The 17,415-nt window shown below is 31.3% G+C and overlaps 1 protein-coding gene and 1 long non-coding RNA gene across 2 annotated transcripts; both read left to right on the forward strand.

The window, feature by feature from the left end:
• Positions 1–4,381: 4,381 nt before the first annotated feature.
• On the forward strand, positions 4,382–7,253 carry LOC146951987 (uncharacterized). Its single transcript, XR_015032991.1, has 7 exons — positions 4,382–4,665; positions 4,749–4,844; positions 5,034–5,195; positions 5,279–5,353; positions 5,936–6,156; positions 6,416–6,507; positions 6,904–7,253. It is a non-coding gene; the product is annotated as an uncharacterized LOC146951987 (long non-coding RNA).
• A 4,134-nt stretch (positions 7,254–11,387) lies between these two features.
• Positions 11,388–13,510, forward strand: LOC146951988 (putative serine/threonine-protein kinase PBL21). The gene is made up of 5 exons (XM_085757334.1): positions 11,388–11,553; positions 11,776–11,930; positions 12,052–12,244; positions 12,645–13,036; positions 13,150–13,510. Exons 1-5 carry the CDS (start codon positions 11,493–11,495, stop codon positions 13,345–13,347), a joined length of 999 nt encoding a protein of 332 aa, XP_085613460.1. The 5' UTR covers positions 11,388–11,492; the 3' UTR covers positions 13,348–13,510.
• The last annotated feature ends 3,905 nt before the right edge of the window (positions 13,511–17,415 follow it).

Consider the following 17,415-nt stretch of genomic DNA (forward strand, 5'->3'; position numbering starts at 1 on the left):
TTGCATTTTAGTTCTCTTCCATACAATAAGACTTTCTTCCATGGTCTTTCTTAGCTTCTCGCTCACTGTACCAAATGATTCTCATAGTGATTTTGCATTTTTTTTCATTTGACAACCTTGTTCTACAAATAAATAAGGTTCTGGTTGTCCTAACTAATTTGACAAGTTTTGTTTACAACTATCTCTTGTTATGATTTATTTCATATCTGAGTCTATAGCATGGAAATATTATATTGGAAATACCTAAGATCTATACTCAAATATGATATGAAGTCATACGAAGATATGGATGTATACCAAATTGTTCATATTAGTCAGGTCAACCAGAAAAATAACAATTTTAAGAACAAGGTTTTGAAAGAAATTGTTTTTATGCAAAAGCTTTTGACGAATCATTTAGCATAGTGAGTGGGAAGTTGAGAAAGACAATGGAGGAAATCTTATTGTATGGAGGAGAAATAAAATGTAACATGAAGAGATCAAAGAAGAAATTTATACGCAAGATCTATTCTTTAAAGACCATATTAAAAACATTCATGCTTCAAGGAATGCAAAAGAAAAAAAATTTGATACGATGCAACAAGAGGAACGTGAGATGGTTAGGAAAGTCAAGTATCAATCTTTTAATTATAAAGGAACAATGAATCAAGGTGGACGAATATTTGAAATTTGTTGAAATCCATGACAGGAAAAGGGATAGCTTTGTGGGCAAAACGAGAAACTTTGACAAGCCTATAAAGAGAGCACCATCGTTATGAGGAGGAGACACGGGTTTTAAGAGTTGGAGATTGAGAAAAGTTTTATAAGGAGATAACAAGACTCATGAAATCAATGGTTACCATCTAAGAAATAGATTTTGTCCAACGGCACATACCGTGGGGGTATTGTAAAGGGGCACAAAAACAAGAAAAAAAATACAAGGTAAGGAAATGTAGATAAACAAAATAAATATTTTTAGGACATCAATTTTATATGAATTTGGAATTCGATATGTTTGTTTAAATTGAAGAAGTGCTTGTAGACACTCCACATGCCTAGGAGTAGAAAAATAATCAAAAATTAAAATGACTTTGCATATAGTATTAGAAATTTTCATCTATAAGTTTAGATAATAATTTTTCATTTATGTTAAATATTTTATCTGCTTATAATCTGTTTTTAGTCTATAATTGAAGTAATTGTAAAATTCATATAAAATTGATCTATAAGTATAGATAGATTAATTTGCTAGGCATGTCGAGTATCCACGGGTACTTCTTCAAGTTAAACCAATCCATAGAATTTAAAATTCATATAAAATTGACGTCCTAGCAATATATATATATATATATATATATATATATATTTCCTTCCCTTGTGTTTTTCCAGTTTTTATGCCCCTTTGCAATACCCAAATGTAAATGCAATTGGACTATATATCTTGCTTAGATGGAAATTACTTTTTCATGAATCTTTTAAGCTTCACATCAAACCTTTTCTCACCCTCCACCTCTTCCTCCATGAGCCTAGGCCTCATAATGATGATACTCTATTCGCGGGCGTGACAAAAAAATTTCTTTTGCTCAACAAAGTTCTCCATTTTCTTGTCTTGGAGTTCAACAAATTTAAGATCTTCGTCCACCTTGAGTCGTCGTTCCTGTTCAGTTAAAGGATTGATACTTGACTTCTTAGCCTTCTCACGTTCCTCCTGTTGCATCCTCACAAAATCTTCTTCATTTCCATTCCTTAAATCTTAATGATTTTGATTTAGTCAATAAAGAATTTTTCTTCTATATACATCTCTTCTTTAATCGATTCATGTTGCATTTTAGTTCTCTTCCATACAATAAGACTTTCTTCCATGGTCTTTCTTAGCTTCTCGTTCACTATACCAAATGATTCTCATAGTGATTTTGCATTTTTTTTTATTTGACAACAAATAAATAAGGTTCTGGTTGTCCTAACTAATTTGACAAGTTTTGTTTACAACCATCTCTTGTTATGATTTATTTCATATCTGAGTCTATAGCATGGAAATATTATATTGGAAATACCTAAGATCTATACTCAAATATGATATGAAGTCATACGAAGATATGGATGTATACCAAATTGCTCATATTAGTCAGGTCAACCAGAAAAACAACAATTTTAAGAACAAGGTTTTGAAAGAAATTGTTTTTATGCAAAAGCTTTTGAAGAATCATTTAGCATAGTGAGTGGGAAGTTGAGAAAGACAATGGAGGAAATCTTATTGTATGGAGGAGAAATAAAATGTAACATGAAGAGATCAAAGAAGAAATTTATACGCAAGATCTATTCTTTAAAGACCATATTAAAAACATTCATGATTCAAGGAATGCAAAAGAAGAAAAATTTGATACGATGCAACAAGAGGAACGTGAGAAGGTTTGGAAAGTCAAGTATCAATCTTTTAAATATAAAGGAACAATGAATCAAGGTGGACGAATATTTGAAATTTGTTGAAATCCAAGACAGGAAAAGGGATAGCTTTATGGGCAAAACGAGAAACTTTGACAAGCCTATAAAGAGAGCACCATCGTTATGAGGAGGAGACATGGGTTTTAAGAGTTGGAGATTGAGAAAAGTTTTATAAGGAGATAACAAGACTCATGAAATCAATGGTTACCATCTAAGAAATAGATGTTGATATAAAATATATATCAAAATGAATTGAATAATAAAAGAATGTTTTTTTTTTGTATGTATGTATGTATGCTTTTGAACTATAAAAATAAGTAGGTTATCGTGGTTCACAAAAAAAAAAAGTTCAATATTCATAGTATGTATGTGAGATTATCAAATATGGTGCTTGAGATGCCTTTTCAACCTCTACGTACTCTTTTCTTTTTCTGGTCTACCTGAACTTACAAGTTTTGCACAATCTCTTCAGCATTTTTCATCCCTAAAGAGGATTAGTGATGTTCTAACATCTAAGATAACATGTTGTTTTTTATTTTGATCTCACTAAGATAGTGGATCTGAAATAGAAATATACTTGAATGATTTATACAAAGATGCAATGTGTGCTTGAGTGTATATTTGAGATTCTTGCAATCTGATCTTTTGTAATATGATATTTTTATTTGATTTGATGTGTGTGAGATGTTGATCCTTTTGAATGGTGATTCCTTATATAGGAAATAGGTGGTACCATCTTGTCATGATGGCCAAGTTAGAATACTAGCCATTGCAAAATAGGCGTTATTTTGTCCTTTTGTGAATTTGAACTTTGCATTGATGACTAAGATTCTTTAATAGTGAGAATATTTCTTCTGATGAGTTTTCCATCTTCTAAAGTTCATTATGGTCTTCTATTTCTCACTTGAGATTGGTTCCTTTCATCATTCTTATGGTGTTTTTCTAAATTTCTCAATCTTAACTTTGATAAGATCTTTATCTTGATCTTTAAAGCGTCAATTTATGTGCTTATGAACTTCAATTTTGATTTACCAAATTTGTCTTTTGAAGTACACTTGATCTTCATTCTGAACTAAAAACTTGATCTTTGACTTGCATATGTGATTGCTTCTAAACGTTTGTTCTGAAGTTTATTTGATTTTAGTCTCAAGTGCTTCAAACTTGTAAGTTTGATCTAGTTGATCTGTAATCTAAAGTACTTTTGGTCTTAATTTTGAAGTCTTTTCGATTAATGAGATTGAAGATTTTTTTATATCATTCTTAACTTGACATGAGATTTTATTTGGTTTCTTGGCCAATCTTGTCTTGAACCTGATGTTTTGTTTATATGCTTATGATCTCAATTTGAAGCCCTTTTGATTAATCTTAAGTTCTTAGTAACATTTCATGTTTATATTAATGTTTCTTTCATGAAATTTGATTTGTGCACTTGTTAAATCATGTTCTAAATAACACTCAAAGAAACTTGTCAGATAATAACATATATCAGAATCAATTTGATCTTTGTTAAATTGAGTTTGTTACCGTGAAAACGACTTCTAAAAAGATTCACTACAAAAAACGCGCTAGATTGCGGCGGTTTTTTTAAGGGAGTTTTAGAAAACCCCCGCAGAATGGTTGAATAAGTGACGCATTGGCTTAACGTGGTGACAAATACAAATCAATCTACGGAGGTTTTGAAACCCCCACAAAATTGAAGGGATTTTTTTCGCTTTTTTACCTATCCCGCTTGATTTTCACGGATGGCGCTCTTATGTTTTTCACTTCCCTCTATTTTTTTTGGGTCATGTTAACCAGTGCCCCCGGGGCACTGGTTAAGGAAGCCAAAAGTGGAAATTTTAAGTCAAAAAGAACACTTTTTAAGCTTTTAATGCAATGACAGCACAACTTTCAATGCAAGATACTATTATATTTAACTCCTTAACCAGTGCCCCGGGGGCACTGGTTAACATTTCCCTTATTTTATTTCATTAAAACAAAATAAACATATCAATATCTCTCTCTCTCCCCAAAACCTTCTCACTTCCAGTTCATGAAATCTCTTCTCACTCATTACATGGAAACCCAAAATCCCATCTTATCTCATCGACCTCATCTCATTCTCTCTGCAACCTCTCACCTCTGTCAATCCTCTCACTCTCATGAAGGAACCCTTCTCACTCTCACCCTTCAAAAACCCTACGCCGCTGTCAACCCCCAGGAAGGAAACCCTCTCATCGCTCCATCACCCTCTCCCTTATAAAGGTATTTTTATTCCTTTTCCATAGATCAATTTGTTCTATCAATTGTCATGTCTTTGAATTTTTTAATGAGATTGATGATTATAGGGTTTGATGTGGCTGATTTCAATGAAAAATTGGGATTAAGAACAGTCAAAATTTGGATGTTAAGTCATTCTTCTCACTCAAAACTCATCTATAAAGGTAAGTGAATCACAATACCCATCTTTGAATATTGATTTGTTTGCTGCTAGATTCTGATTTCGGGTTTTAGGGTTTTAGATTTGGGATTTGTTATTCATGTGCTCCTTCAATTTGGGATTTAGGGTTTCTAATTTGGGGTTTTTGATTTATATAAGAGACTGAGTTCCAACTACTAACTCTAGTCTATAGGAGTGTAAATAATTGGTATTTCAGGAATAGAAGAGTGTACGCACATTTTCAGCCGAACGGATATTTGGCGGCACTTAACTGGCAATATGTTCGAATGATTTCATCTGCTTTTATGATTGGGCTGAATGCAGGTTGATTTACCGCATTGATGTCAATGTGAAAGTAAGTTCTTTGATTAGGTGACATCTAGTTCTACTTTTTCTCTCTCCTTTTTCGGTGTTTGATTTAATTTGTTAATGTGTCAGAACCTCTACTGGGCTGATAGTGGTGATCTAGTAACAATTGCTAGTGATACATCATTCTACATCCTGAAGTACAACGTGAGGATTCTTGAGAACTTAATCAGTTTCTTATAGTTTTTGGCCTGTTTTTGCTAATGTTCTTATTTTATTCTAGTTCCATACTATACTTTGTCTTGTAGGACATTATATGCTTGCTTACTCTTTAGATGCTTTGGCAAAGTTCCATGCTATCACTTATTTAGACATTGTTATTGAAAGTTCTGATCTTTGATATGGATTTAGTAGCTATTTTTTTGTTTATATTTTTTTTGTTTTTACTGTTTGAATTCAATCTTGAGTAATTGAATTCACCTGAAGGCTTATTTGATTTTCTTTTGGATTCATTATGAATTCATTCAGGATTTTACTCTTTAGTTGAACATGGTTATGGCTATGGTTTTTGTTAAGTTGTAAACTTCATTGTGGTTTTGGAATAGCAGCAATATGTTTAGCTTGTTATAGTTTTCTTAAACTAACTAAAGCATAAATTTGTAGTATGAAAAGAATTGGCATGAGCTCTTTTTCTTTTTGTTTGCATTTTTCATTGTTCTTCTCCATGTGATGACTCTTTGACAGCTCGGCTTGTTGCTTATTGGATGTTAATTTTATGATTATGATCAGGTATCTAATCAGTACAGTAGGGGATATGTATAAATCAAATCAAAGGAAGCCATTTTTATGGATTTTTGAAGGATCTCATATAGACGTGTCACGCATTCAAAACCCTGTTCGTGGACTTTCTTGTGTCACACATTCAAAACCCTGTTCGTGGACTTTCTTAGTAGTCATCTCTCTAAAGTTAGTAAGGATAAATTGCCGGATATTGGTTCTGAGTATGAAAGGTACGCACTAATCAAGCATTTGATTTTTTACTCCAATCCTGTAATGGGAAATATTATTTCTCTGTGCTCTCTTAATTGAGTTACATTTGAAGTATCAATTACCATACTTGTATGTAAATCTGAGTCCAAAATATGGGATAACAAATGCTCAAGGCCCCCCTGCCACAAAGATTATTATTTGATAGTTTTGGTAATTTAGAGGGTTAAAGTTTGGAAAGTGGCTATTCAATTCTCACATTTTATGGTTTTTTGGGTTCAGATTTCCGTCGTAGTTTGCTGTATTGATTTGCTCACTACAAAAAACGCTTGCTTGAAAGCATAGAGAGGCTTCTGTTTGAAATGGAATTTTTGGTCAGTTCCTTTATCCGTTCATCATTCTTGATTTTCTTTGATTTTTTTATTGTAATAGGTTGTTTTTAGGGCAATTGGAAACTGGTTCAAATAATAAAAGCTTGGTTGTAAATTTTAAAAGCTCTTCAATTTTATTCCTACAGACAAGGATCAATGATAGCTTGCTACACATATTTTCCAGATTTGAAACAATTCGTTGAATTTATATTGTTAAAAGTAGATTTGTTGGGTTTATATTGATTTATCTGTTATGTTGATTTGTTGGGTTTATAATGAAAGTTGGGTTTGTTTACCTTTTTCATACATTGTGAATGGACAAATATATTTTTTGATATTTATTATGAGTTTATCAGTCAGTAGTCATAATGCTGAGAATGAGAACTTACTTCATAACAGACCAAGGAACAAGAGGAAGAAATGAACTTCAAGTAGTGGGAAGAAGTCTTCTCGAAAGATTGTAGATAAAGAAGGTTCCAAAGTTGCAGAGAAAGGAATGGCATCTTGTGTTGGAAGCTGGTGTAGCAACAATACTGTCTGCTAGGAAGTAGGAATGTTGTTGGGGATTATGTAGAAAGATTCCATTATGTGCAGGTAGCTTGGAAAGAGAAACAAGAGGATCATCTAGTTCTAGGAATGTTTAATGTTTTTTGTTCATTTAGTATAAGATTTCATTTTTGGTATTATGAATCTTGAGTTGTATCATCATATTTTATGTTTATAGTATATTTTTTTTGTTACTATCGCTATACTTTGAATGGATTTTTTTAGTTTAAGTTTGAGTTTTGTGATAATTTTTTTTTAAAACATTTTTTACAATTTGAGGGGGTTTTAAACCTCCGCCTAAAAAACCCCCGCAAATTATATAAGATACCAGCGGTCACCAAAAACCCCAGCAAATAATTTGTGGGATTAGTATAAGCGGGGGTTTTGAAAACTCCCGCAGAACATCTTGTGGAGGTTAAAAACCGCCGCAAAATAGCAGAAAAACCGCCGCAATCCAAGCGCGTTTTTTGTAGTGATTTTTTTTTTACACTTTCCTCAAAAACTCAGTATGTAAAGAGAAGAATCTTTATTTTTGGCCAATAGTGTAGAGGCTCAAGCTATACCCGCACAAGGGTGGCCCTAAGGGCGGGCAGGAGGGGCGGCAGCAGAGAGTACCAAAATTATTATATTTACTTAGTAGTAAATACAATATAGATACATTTCTTTTCAATTTGCTTTGATTAATTCTATTGAAAATATATTTTTAGAGAACTTTGATTATAAATGAATCTTGTGCAACAAAAAATACAAAAAGAAACATAATTGAATAATTAACAAGGCACAATTTTTTTCTTTCGCTTAGGACACCAAAAATCTTAAGACCGGCCCCTGTATCAGCATATGTATGTAATGATATTTGGAACAAAGTGTGGACTATCAACACTATCAGAGATTACCAATGATGCTCTTGCTGTTAGGACTAAGCACATAAAGAGGGGCATCATCGAGACATTGACTATCCTATTCTATGTCCAAGATGCTATAACAGGGTTGAAACGATCAACCATATTTTCATGGATTATCCTATCATATTCCATTCTAATGGTAACATTGATTTTATAGATTGGCTAGTTCATATGATAGACATCAAGGATGATGTTATCATATTCGATATAGCATATATAGCTTACGGTTTATGGCATGCAACAAATAAGCTAATATTTGAAGACAAGGACACACCTGATGAAGATATCATCAAATTCCACCTAACCAATCTCACCAATCCAAAAAGGGAGAATAGCCATAATTTCAACAAGAGAACATCCGAATCAAAAGATCTCACTTAGGTCTATGAAAGGGATACAAGAACAACTTAGGTCTTATGTTAGAAACATTATCTCTGGTATGTAACTATAGTCACACTAAACGCATTGGCAGCAAATCAAACCACTGTTTGGACTTTGGCCCAGGATGATTTGATCGAATAATCAAATTTCTCTTTTATTTAAAAAAAATGCAATTAAAGTGATTTTTCTTTTAATAAAATTAGTATTATATTGATAAAATATATATAAAGTGTTTTTTTGAAAGATATATATATATATAAATATATATATATATATATATAAAGTATTAAAAGTATAACTTTTATTATAAATTATAGTTTCTTATTGAAGTGTTATTATTTTTTATTTAAAATTTTACTTATATTATACATGAGGATTGATTATTCTAAAATGTTTATATGTAATGTATAAAATTTTAACATTGTTTTTTTAAAATAAAAATAACACACTTTAAAACATAATTATTAATAAATAATATATCTAGCAGAAGTAGTAAATGAAATTAATATATAACTTTTTATAAATAGATTACTATTATATTGATTTTTTTTACCAATTAAGAATATGTTGATAAAAATATATAAAGTATGAAAATTATATATATATTTTTTATTATCATTTATAGTTTCGTCTGAAATTAAAGTTTATTCTTTTTTTATATATATTTATATTTTTTTTACAGAATTTACACCATTGTATTCGTTTTCCTAAAATACAAAATAATACATTTTAAAGATAATCATCAATGAATAAAATAGATTGCATTTTGATGCTGTAATAAATTTTTAATTTTGTGACTACTAAGCATAAATATATAAGGTAAGGGTCATGCTAGCAGGTGCCCCGAGCACAAGTTAAGGATACTAAAAAAGGAAATTGTTAATAAAAAAGGAATTTTTTTTTACTTTTTATTAATTGATTTCACAATTTTAAATGCAATAAATACTAGATAATTTCTTTTTGGGTCCTGCTAACCGGTGCCCCGGGGCACTGGTTAAGCATACCATAAAAGGAACGAAACTGTTTTTGACTTTATTATAAATTAATTACACAATTTCAATACATTAACTATTATATAATTTCCTTTTTCATATCCTTAATCAGTGCCCCGGGGCACCGGTTAGCATTTCCCTTTCTTTTTTTAGTATCCTTAACCAGTACCCAGGGCACCGGGTAGCATTTCCCTTATAAATATATCAACAATTATCTTCTCTATTTTAATTTTGACGTTGTAATAATTTTTAGGCTAAATTACACTAGAGGTGCTTTAAGTTATTTAATTGTAATAAATTGGTTTTAAATTTTTTTTCGTACCACTTAGATCCTTTAAGTTAATTAATTGATTCACTTTCCACTAATTTATTCTTTGATCCACTTGTGGGACCCTTCTCATATTTATTTTTACCTTTTATTTTTTAAGATGACAAACTTGTTCATCGAAATTGACACAGGAGAATCAAACTTAAGGATGTGTTTATTTCAAGTTTATCAAATTTATTCATAGGAATAACATTTCTTGGAATATAAAGATGAGAATTTTATTCCAAGGTATTTAGAAAAAATATGTTTGGTTAACTTAATATTATTCCTAGGAATCATAAAAATATGGATTATAATAGGTAACTACTTATGAATTTATTCTCATCTCATGGGAACTTTATTCCCACCATTTTCTTTGGGAAAATTTTTCTATTCCCAGAAACATTTTATACTAGGAATAAAATTTAGTAAACTTGTAACAAATATAGACATATATGTTTCTATCATTTTATTCATAGGAATCAACAAATTAAATAAAACTTGAAACAAACAGACCTTAAGAGCGAGAGAAACACACTCCAAGCTAAGTCTCAAGCAACACCACCAAATCAACCTAAATGGGTTTATTTATTTTTGCCTTTATCCATATTTATTTTTGCTCAATATACCATATTTATTTTTGTCTTTATTTTTGCAATCCAAAAAAAGTTATTTTCTTACCATATTCACGTGTAATTTTTTATATGTGCTACCATATTTACTTTTTTTAAAGGATATACCATATTCAATAATGCTAAACATAGCGAATTTTTTTGTCCCGACCGATCGCGAATGATGTTTTACCTCACGTTTTCTCCTATCCAAGGCTTGGTTTATGCTTTTGAAACTACATATAATTGGAGTAAACTAACAATAAATGATCACATGCTTGAGCTGAACTAATGACAATGGTTTATAAGATGACTAGCAACAGTATGAATGAAAGTGACAGAAGCGGTGGCTTTGTCTTTTTTAGGCACAAATGGTCTCTTTTTTTCCCTTTTCTATATATTAGCAGTGCATGAATGAAAGAAAGAAACAAAACCTATCTGAAAAATAAAAAGAAAATATTGAAAGATAACCAAAGGTAGCATTTGTGAAATTCTCGTGAGAAAATCTCTCGCGAGATATAGCAATGCTCTACCATATTTACTTATTTATTTTAATGCTCAATATTTTCCTTGATTGCACCATCTGCAACTTTGCATATAAGAATCATCTCGTGCCCTAAATGTTTATTAGCTTTTTATTGTTTTTATTATTTTTTTGAAGAATTATTGTTTTTATTATTAGTACGTAGTATATGATACCACCCTCTATTTGCCTGTTTTGATTGCATGAGAAGATTCACTTTCCCATGCATATTCCTGTAAATTCGTTTTTTTTTTTTTTTATGGATACTGTAATGACGGAATGTTTTTGTTGAGAGGAGTAATCTTGGAATTTAAACGATGCAATTATGCTGTCAATTATACTTCAACTGAATTTTTCTGTCGAAAAAAATTATTGTTTTCTTTATATTCGGTGTAGTGATAATATTTTTTAAAATTATTGTCAATTATACTTTAAACAATGCAATTATTGTTTTTTAATTATTACCTTCCATAAATTACCACATTTTTTTTTCCTTATATTCGTTGTAGTGATAATATTTTTTAATATTATTGTCAATTATACTTTAAACAATGCAATTATTGTTTTTTAATTATTACCTTCCATAAATTACCACATTTTTTTTCTTTATATTCGGTGTAGTGATAATATCTTTTTCACTACAATTCTCGAGACAAAGAAAAAAAAAAGTGTGTGTTCACTCTCATCTTCTCTCTGTGAAGTTGGTTGTGACTTGTGGGAGATATGAGTTGTTTTTCTGGCTTTGTTCATTGTTGGAAAAAGAATGGAGGAACAAACACATCAGGTACCGATAAACAATGGTTTTCAAATTCAAGTAAATCAATTATTATTATTATTATTATTATTATTATTATTGTCACTGTTCATTACATTATATTAAAATTAAAATTATATTATACGGAGTATTAAAATTAAAATTTTAAACTATTGTTAACTTAGTTAATTACTATATGTTTTTGTTTTGTTTGGAAAGAATGATGATTTTGGTTATTGGATCATATTGCAGAGGGAAAGGGGAAGAGTGTGAGAAGCTATCAAAGCAATAAGGTAGCAACTAGGTTTAGTTTTCAAGAGCTTTCAATGGTGACAGGAGGTTTTAAGGAACTGATTGGCGAAGGTGGTTTTGGAAGAGTTTACAAGGGTTGTCTCGCAACCGGCGAGGTAACTTTTAGGACTTTGTTTGTTACAATATTATTATTATGAATAAATGAATTCTTTTCGGCTAAATTATACTTTTGGTCATTTAAGTTACACAGTTTGCTATATTTTGTTGCATTTGCAGCTTGTTGCTGTGAAACGGTTAAATCCAAATGGTGGTCAAGGTTGTCAGGAATTTCTGACCGAGGTTCTTATGCTATGTGTGTTGCGTCATTCTAATTATCTTGTTAAGTTAATTGGCTATTGCAGCAATATAGATCAAAAGCTTTTGGTTTATGAATACATGCCTAAGGGATGTCTTGAAGATCATCTTTTTGGTAATCTTTTGCTAGCTTGTTTATTTATTTCTCTCATGCCACCACTTAATAGTAGTTATGATGCACCTCAAGGTTTTTCATCTTTGTTTTATGATAACAAATTTATCTAGAGTTTAAACACCTATGTGCATTGTATATGCACACTTCCTTTACTTCATATGAAAAAGATACAAGTTCATTTATCTCCGCGTATATGAATGCTACTCCCTCTGGTCAGTGTTAATAAGTAAATATTAATTTTTTAGATTCATTGAATAAATGATGTACTTGGTCAATAATATAAATCAAATACATCATTTATTGAATGAAGTGAGCTATGCCTCAAAAAAATTTCGTATCCCTAAAGAAAGAGATGAAGTTTTTTTTTTTTTTTTAGACCATAACTTATTTCTCATTTCAGATCTTACCCGAGACAAAGAACCTCTAAGCTGGAGATCTCGAATGAAGATTGCTGTTGGAGCAGCTCGGGGTCTTGAATATCTCCATTGTAATGCAGAACCGTCTGTTATCTATCGAGACATGAAATCTGCCAACATTTTATTGGACAATGACTTCAACGCGAAACTGTCTGATTTTGGTCTTGCAAAATTAGGACCTACCGGAGGCAACACTCATGTTGAAACCAGAGTGATGGGTACAGAAGGCTACTGCGCACCAGAATATGCGAAGACTGGCAAATTAACTCAACAATCGGATATCTACAGTTTTGGTATGGTTTTGCTAGAGTTGATAACTGGACGTAGAGCACTAGATAATAGAAGAAGAAGAGGAGAGCGAGACTTAAAGTCATGGGTAAAAATTTAGTTTGTATGGTTTCTTTTAAAAATAATTTCTCTTTTGAAGTATATATGTCTTACCATTTGCATGTTAAATATACTTCTTACACTTACGTTTTTCAATTTCAGTCTCGCCCATATTTTGATGGCCGGAGAAAGTATGAACATATGGTTGACCCTCTTCTGCAAGGACACTTCCCCGTCAGCAGTTTGCATGAGATGATTTATATGACTGCTATGTGTCTCAGGGAGGAACCAAAATCCCGTCCACGCATTGGTGAAATTGTTGCCACACTGGAATTCCTAGCTTCTCGTAGTTACCCCTGAAGTCCCAAGACATGGTCTGCCCAGCCCAGCGGACCGCTGCAACCACATTTCAAATTAGTGTTAGATTCTAGGTTGTTTTTCATTTATGTCCATGATTTTGATTAAATTTCATAGTTTATTGGCATAGCCATAGTAAACATACATTTCTTGTTATAGCAGTCAATCCTCATTCTTGTGGATCTATTAATCGCAGTGGACGTGAATTATTGCTTGTTTAAGTTAAGAATTAATCCAATGTCATTTATGAAAAAAAAAATCCTTTCAATTGTTGTCCTGAGCAATTAGTTGTATGATCTTTCTTATCCCAAACCTTGTAGACATGTATGTAACCAAAAAAAACCTTGTACACATGTATCACAACTTTAGATTAAGGCAGTGCACATGTATCACAAATATATAAAATGATCTTGCGGAAAAATAGTGTTGTTACAAGTAGCCCCTCATCAAGTTTGATCCCAACATCGAGTTTTGTTTACCTTTTTCTTGTATGTTTTAAGGAAATGTTTGGTGGACACATATATGAATGTATCCATCTTAAGAGTAGAAAGATAAAACGAGTGATGAGATAAATGTGATAGATTAACGATATGATTTAAAAAGATAGATAAAGACAAAGTGTTGAAGAGTGTTAATGAATATGAGATGTACAAATATCATTGTTGATTTTTTTAAGCTTATATCAAATTACTTATTTAAATATATTCATATCAATTTAACATTATATAAAAAGAAAATCAAAATTGATAATATGTAAAGGTGTATATTATCTATAAAAAAAAAGGGGGTATTGAAAAATATAAATTCCAATTGATTATTATATATTCCAACACAACAATATGATCATGACTTAAAAATATTTATTAATATTTATAACCAGAAATTTACATCAGTCCAGTAGATGATATAGAAACAAGGTGAGAAAAGCAGGAATGGCTCTGCTTTTTAAATAATCTATAGCCAGCTACTTAGAGATAGAATTACAAACTACTTTTTATCTACACATTAAGGAAGAAATGAATAGCAAATTACTATGCACAAAGGCTTGGAAATACTGTACACACAGATTGAGCATAGAATATATAGTCTATATGTTCGTTAAATGAAATGCATGTCTAACTATATGTATATTGCATTATGAATAATGAAATACCAATATTAATAACCATATTATGCACGAGAATATCAATTATGTACACCTAATTAATTAACGCCTTGGAGGCACGTTGGTGTCCATGGGGATTGTTGGGGTTGAATGGCCAGCACCGGGACTATGACCTGGATCCGTTGGTCGAAAATCGTCGATCAATTTTTCAGCTTCGTCGCCAACATGTGGATTCTGGGAATCTAATGTTGTCGCAGCTTCTTTCTCTAAAATGTTACGCCGCCAAATGACTATGTTTTCATATGTTGATGTGTACTCTAATTTGTTCTCTCTTTTTACTAGGGGCCTAGCAAGGGTTGAGAAACATAAATTGAAAATAATTAAGACTAGAAAAGTAGAATTGAACACAAGGTTAGAATTTGCCATTTTGTAATTTTGAGAGTGATGTTTTTAGTTGTAAAGAGAGAATTTGAGAGTTGAATGTTTAATGCAGTTGGGAGGTGAGAATTTGCTTGTAAAATGATGTGTGCGCAGAGGGTATATATGGGGCTTGAGAGGGAATAAACCCGGGAGTTCAAAAGTTCAACATCTATCGCTACTCTTATATGTTTAATGAGAATTAGAATGTGGTGGATGTAATCTTTTACTACATGATTATGCTCCCTCAAGATTCTCTTTTTGCAAAGGTCAATCTTCCATGACCCAAGGAATCACATATGCCCTTTTTCATGGAATAATTTGATATTGTTAAAGTGGGCAATTAATTATAAAGTATGAATTAAAGTGTGTAATATATATATATATATATATATATATATATATATATATATATATATAGGGTTTTGTTACAAGCCACCCTTTGGTGGTGTCTTTTAACAAGTCACACCTTAAGGTGTGATTTTCACTTTTTAGTTATAACTTTGCTAAAAGACACCTTCATAAAAGTAAGTTGGTGTCTTTTCGCAAATGCTCATAGAGTAACTTGATAAAAGACACCTTCATAAAAGGTGTCTTCTATCATAACCCATATATAGGCTTAAATGTGTATTTGGTCCCTGCACTTTTACCAGTTTTTGGCATTGGTCCCTGCAGTTTTTTTTGTTTGGTTTAAGTCCTCGCACTTTGTAAAATATTTGATATTGGTCCTTCTGTCAATGAGATGTTAAAAAAAAAAACACAAAACTAATAGAGTGCCACGTGGCCCAATCATAAAAGGAAAGTTCCTTGCGTTTCTCTTCTTCAAATCTATATGTCCTTTTATCAATTAATTTTTAATCTAATAAATAATAATAAAACTAATTAAAAACTAATTTTTTATTTATTTTTTTTAATTTTTAATTTTTGTTTTTTAGTGTGCCACGTGGCGTGATATAACTGGGCCACGTGGCACTCTGTTAGTTTTGTGTTTTTTTTTTAACATCTCATTGACAGAAGGACCAATATCAAATATTTTACAAAGTGCGAGGACTTAAACCAAACAAAAAAACTGCAGGGACCAATGCCAAAAACTGGTAAAAGTGCAGGGACCAAATACACATTTAAGCCTATATATATATATATATATATATATATATATATATATATATATATAGATAGAGAGAGAGAGAGAGAGAGAGAGAGAGAGAGAATTGTGTGTTAATCCTTCGGTTTCTAAAAAAACGAGTTTTAGTAATCTGAAGTTCGGTCGAGAGGTAAATTAAATTTGATAAAAAAATGTTTAATTCAAAAATCAAAGAGTTGGGTTGTTATTTTTCATTTTACCAAGCACTCAATTTAAGGAGTCAAAAAAATATTTTAGGGGAGTCAAATATCTTTTATTCTTTATATTAAGACACACATGTATGAGTCATGTTTCGCACATCAAGTGAAAATTTTGGTCCCCAAAAAAAAAGTGACAAATTTGACATATTTATATATTGCACAATGTTAATTAGAACATAAATTTTACAAATTTATTGATTGAATTATAAAGTTTAATAAGAATAATGAGTTAACTAAGTTGTATAATTTTAGTAGTATCTTTCATTTATCATATTAACGATGAAGCTTGGTTTGATACTCAAAGTAGTGACATTCATACTATGGCTTAAGAATATAGTGCAATGTATTTGGCCAGTCCTAAATATAGGCCGAGTGGTGAACTACCAATTAATTTCCCTTTTGGTGCACAAAGTCTAATTTGGTGCAAGTGTGAGGGTATCTTCCAGTGATCCTTTTAGATTCTTCCACAGGGACATGTGTTTCTGGCTTTCTGCAATTGGCAAATATTCATTCATCAAAAACATGTATAATGCGACACAACTGCACAAACACACTTTCCTATTCCTAAGTCTTGATTAGACGTTTCTGATGCCACTGAAATTCCAAATCCTGCTCACTTTCAGTACTCCCTCGGTTTCAAAATGAGTGTCGCTTTAGGCTTTGGCACACAGATTAAGAAATGGAATGAAATAATCATTGGATACAACGCTTTTACTAAACTGTCCTTACTTTATTAGAAAAAGACAAACTTAAACTTGCATTGAAAATTGTGTGAGAGAAATGTTTGAGAGGGTAAAGTTGGAAGAACAAAATTAAAGTTGTATTGGAAATGTAAAGCGACATTCATTTTGAAACAAATTTTTTTGGCTAAAGTGACACTCATTTTAAAACGGAGGGAGTAGTTTCTAATTTGTTTGGCTGCCCCTCCTAGTGTTGCTAGCTAGATTCCATAGTACTTTATAAGTAATTGGAATTTGGAAGTAACAATTAATGTACAATTGAATGTCATATTCACATGTTACTCCTACCACTAGTACAAGAAGAAGTGTCCTACCCAGACTTAAGCTTTGAAGTAGTTTGAACTTGAACACTTGCACCTCTCAATTGTGGAATATTCTCTTTGGCCTGTATCTACTATCTAATGTTGTACATAAAAATGTCTCTAATTCTTTTTTCAGTTTCAAAGAGTCTAACAATGAAACTCA

This window comes from Medicago sativa, chromosome 1 (assembly GCF_051527215.1).
Source record: "Medicago sativa cultivar Bolivia chromosome 1, Bolivia_mono, whole genome shotgun sequence".
Classification (NCBI taxonomy): Eukaryota; Viridiplantae; Streptophyta; class Magnoliopsida; order Fabales; family Fabaceae; genus Medicago; species Medicago sativa.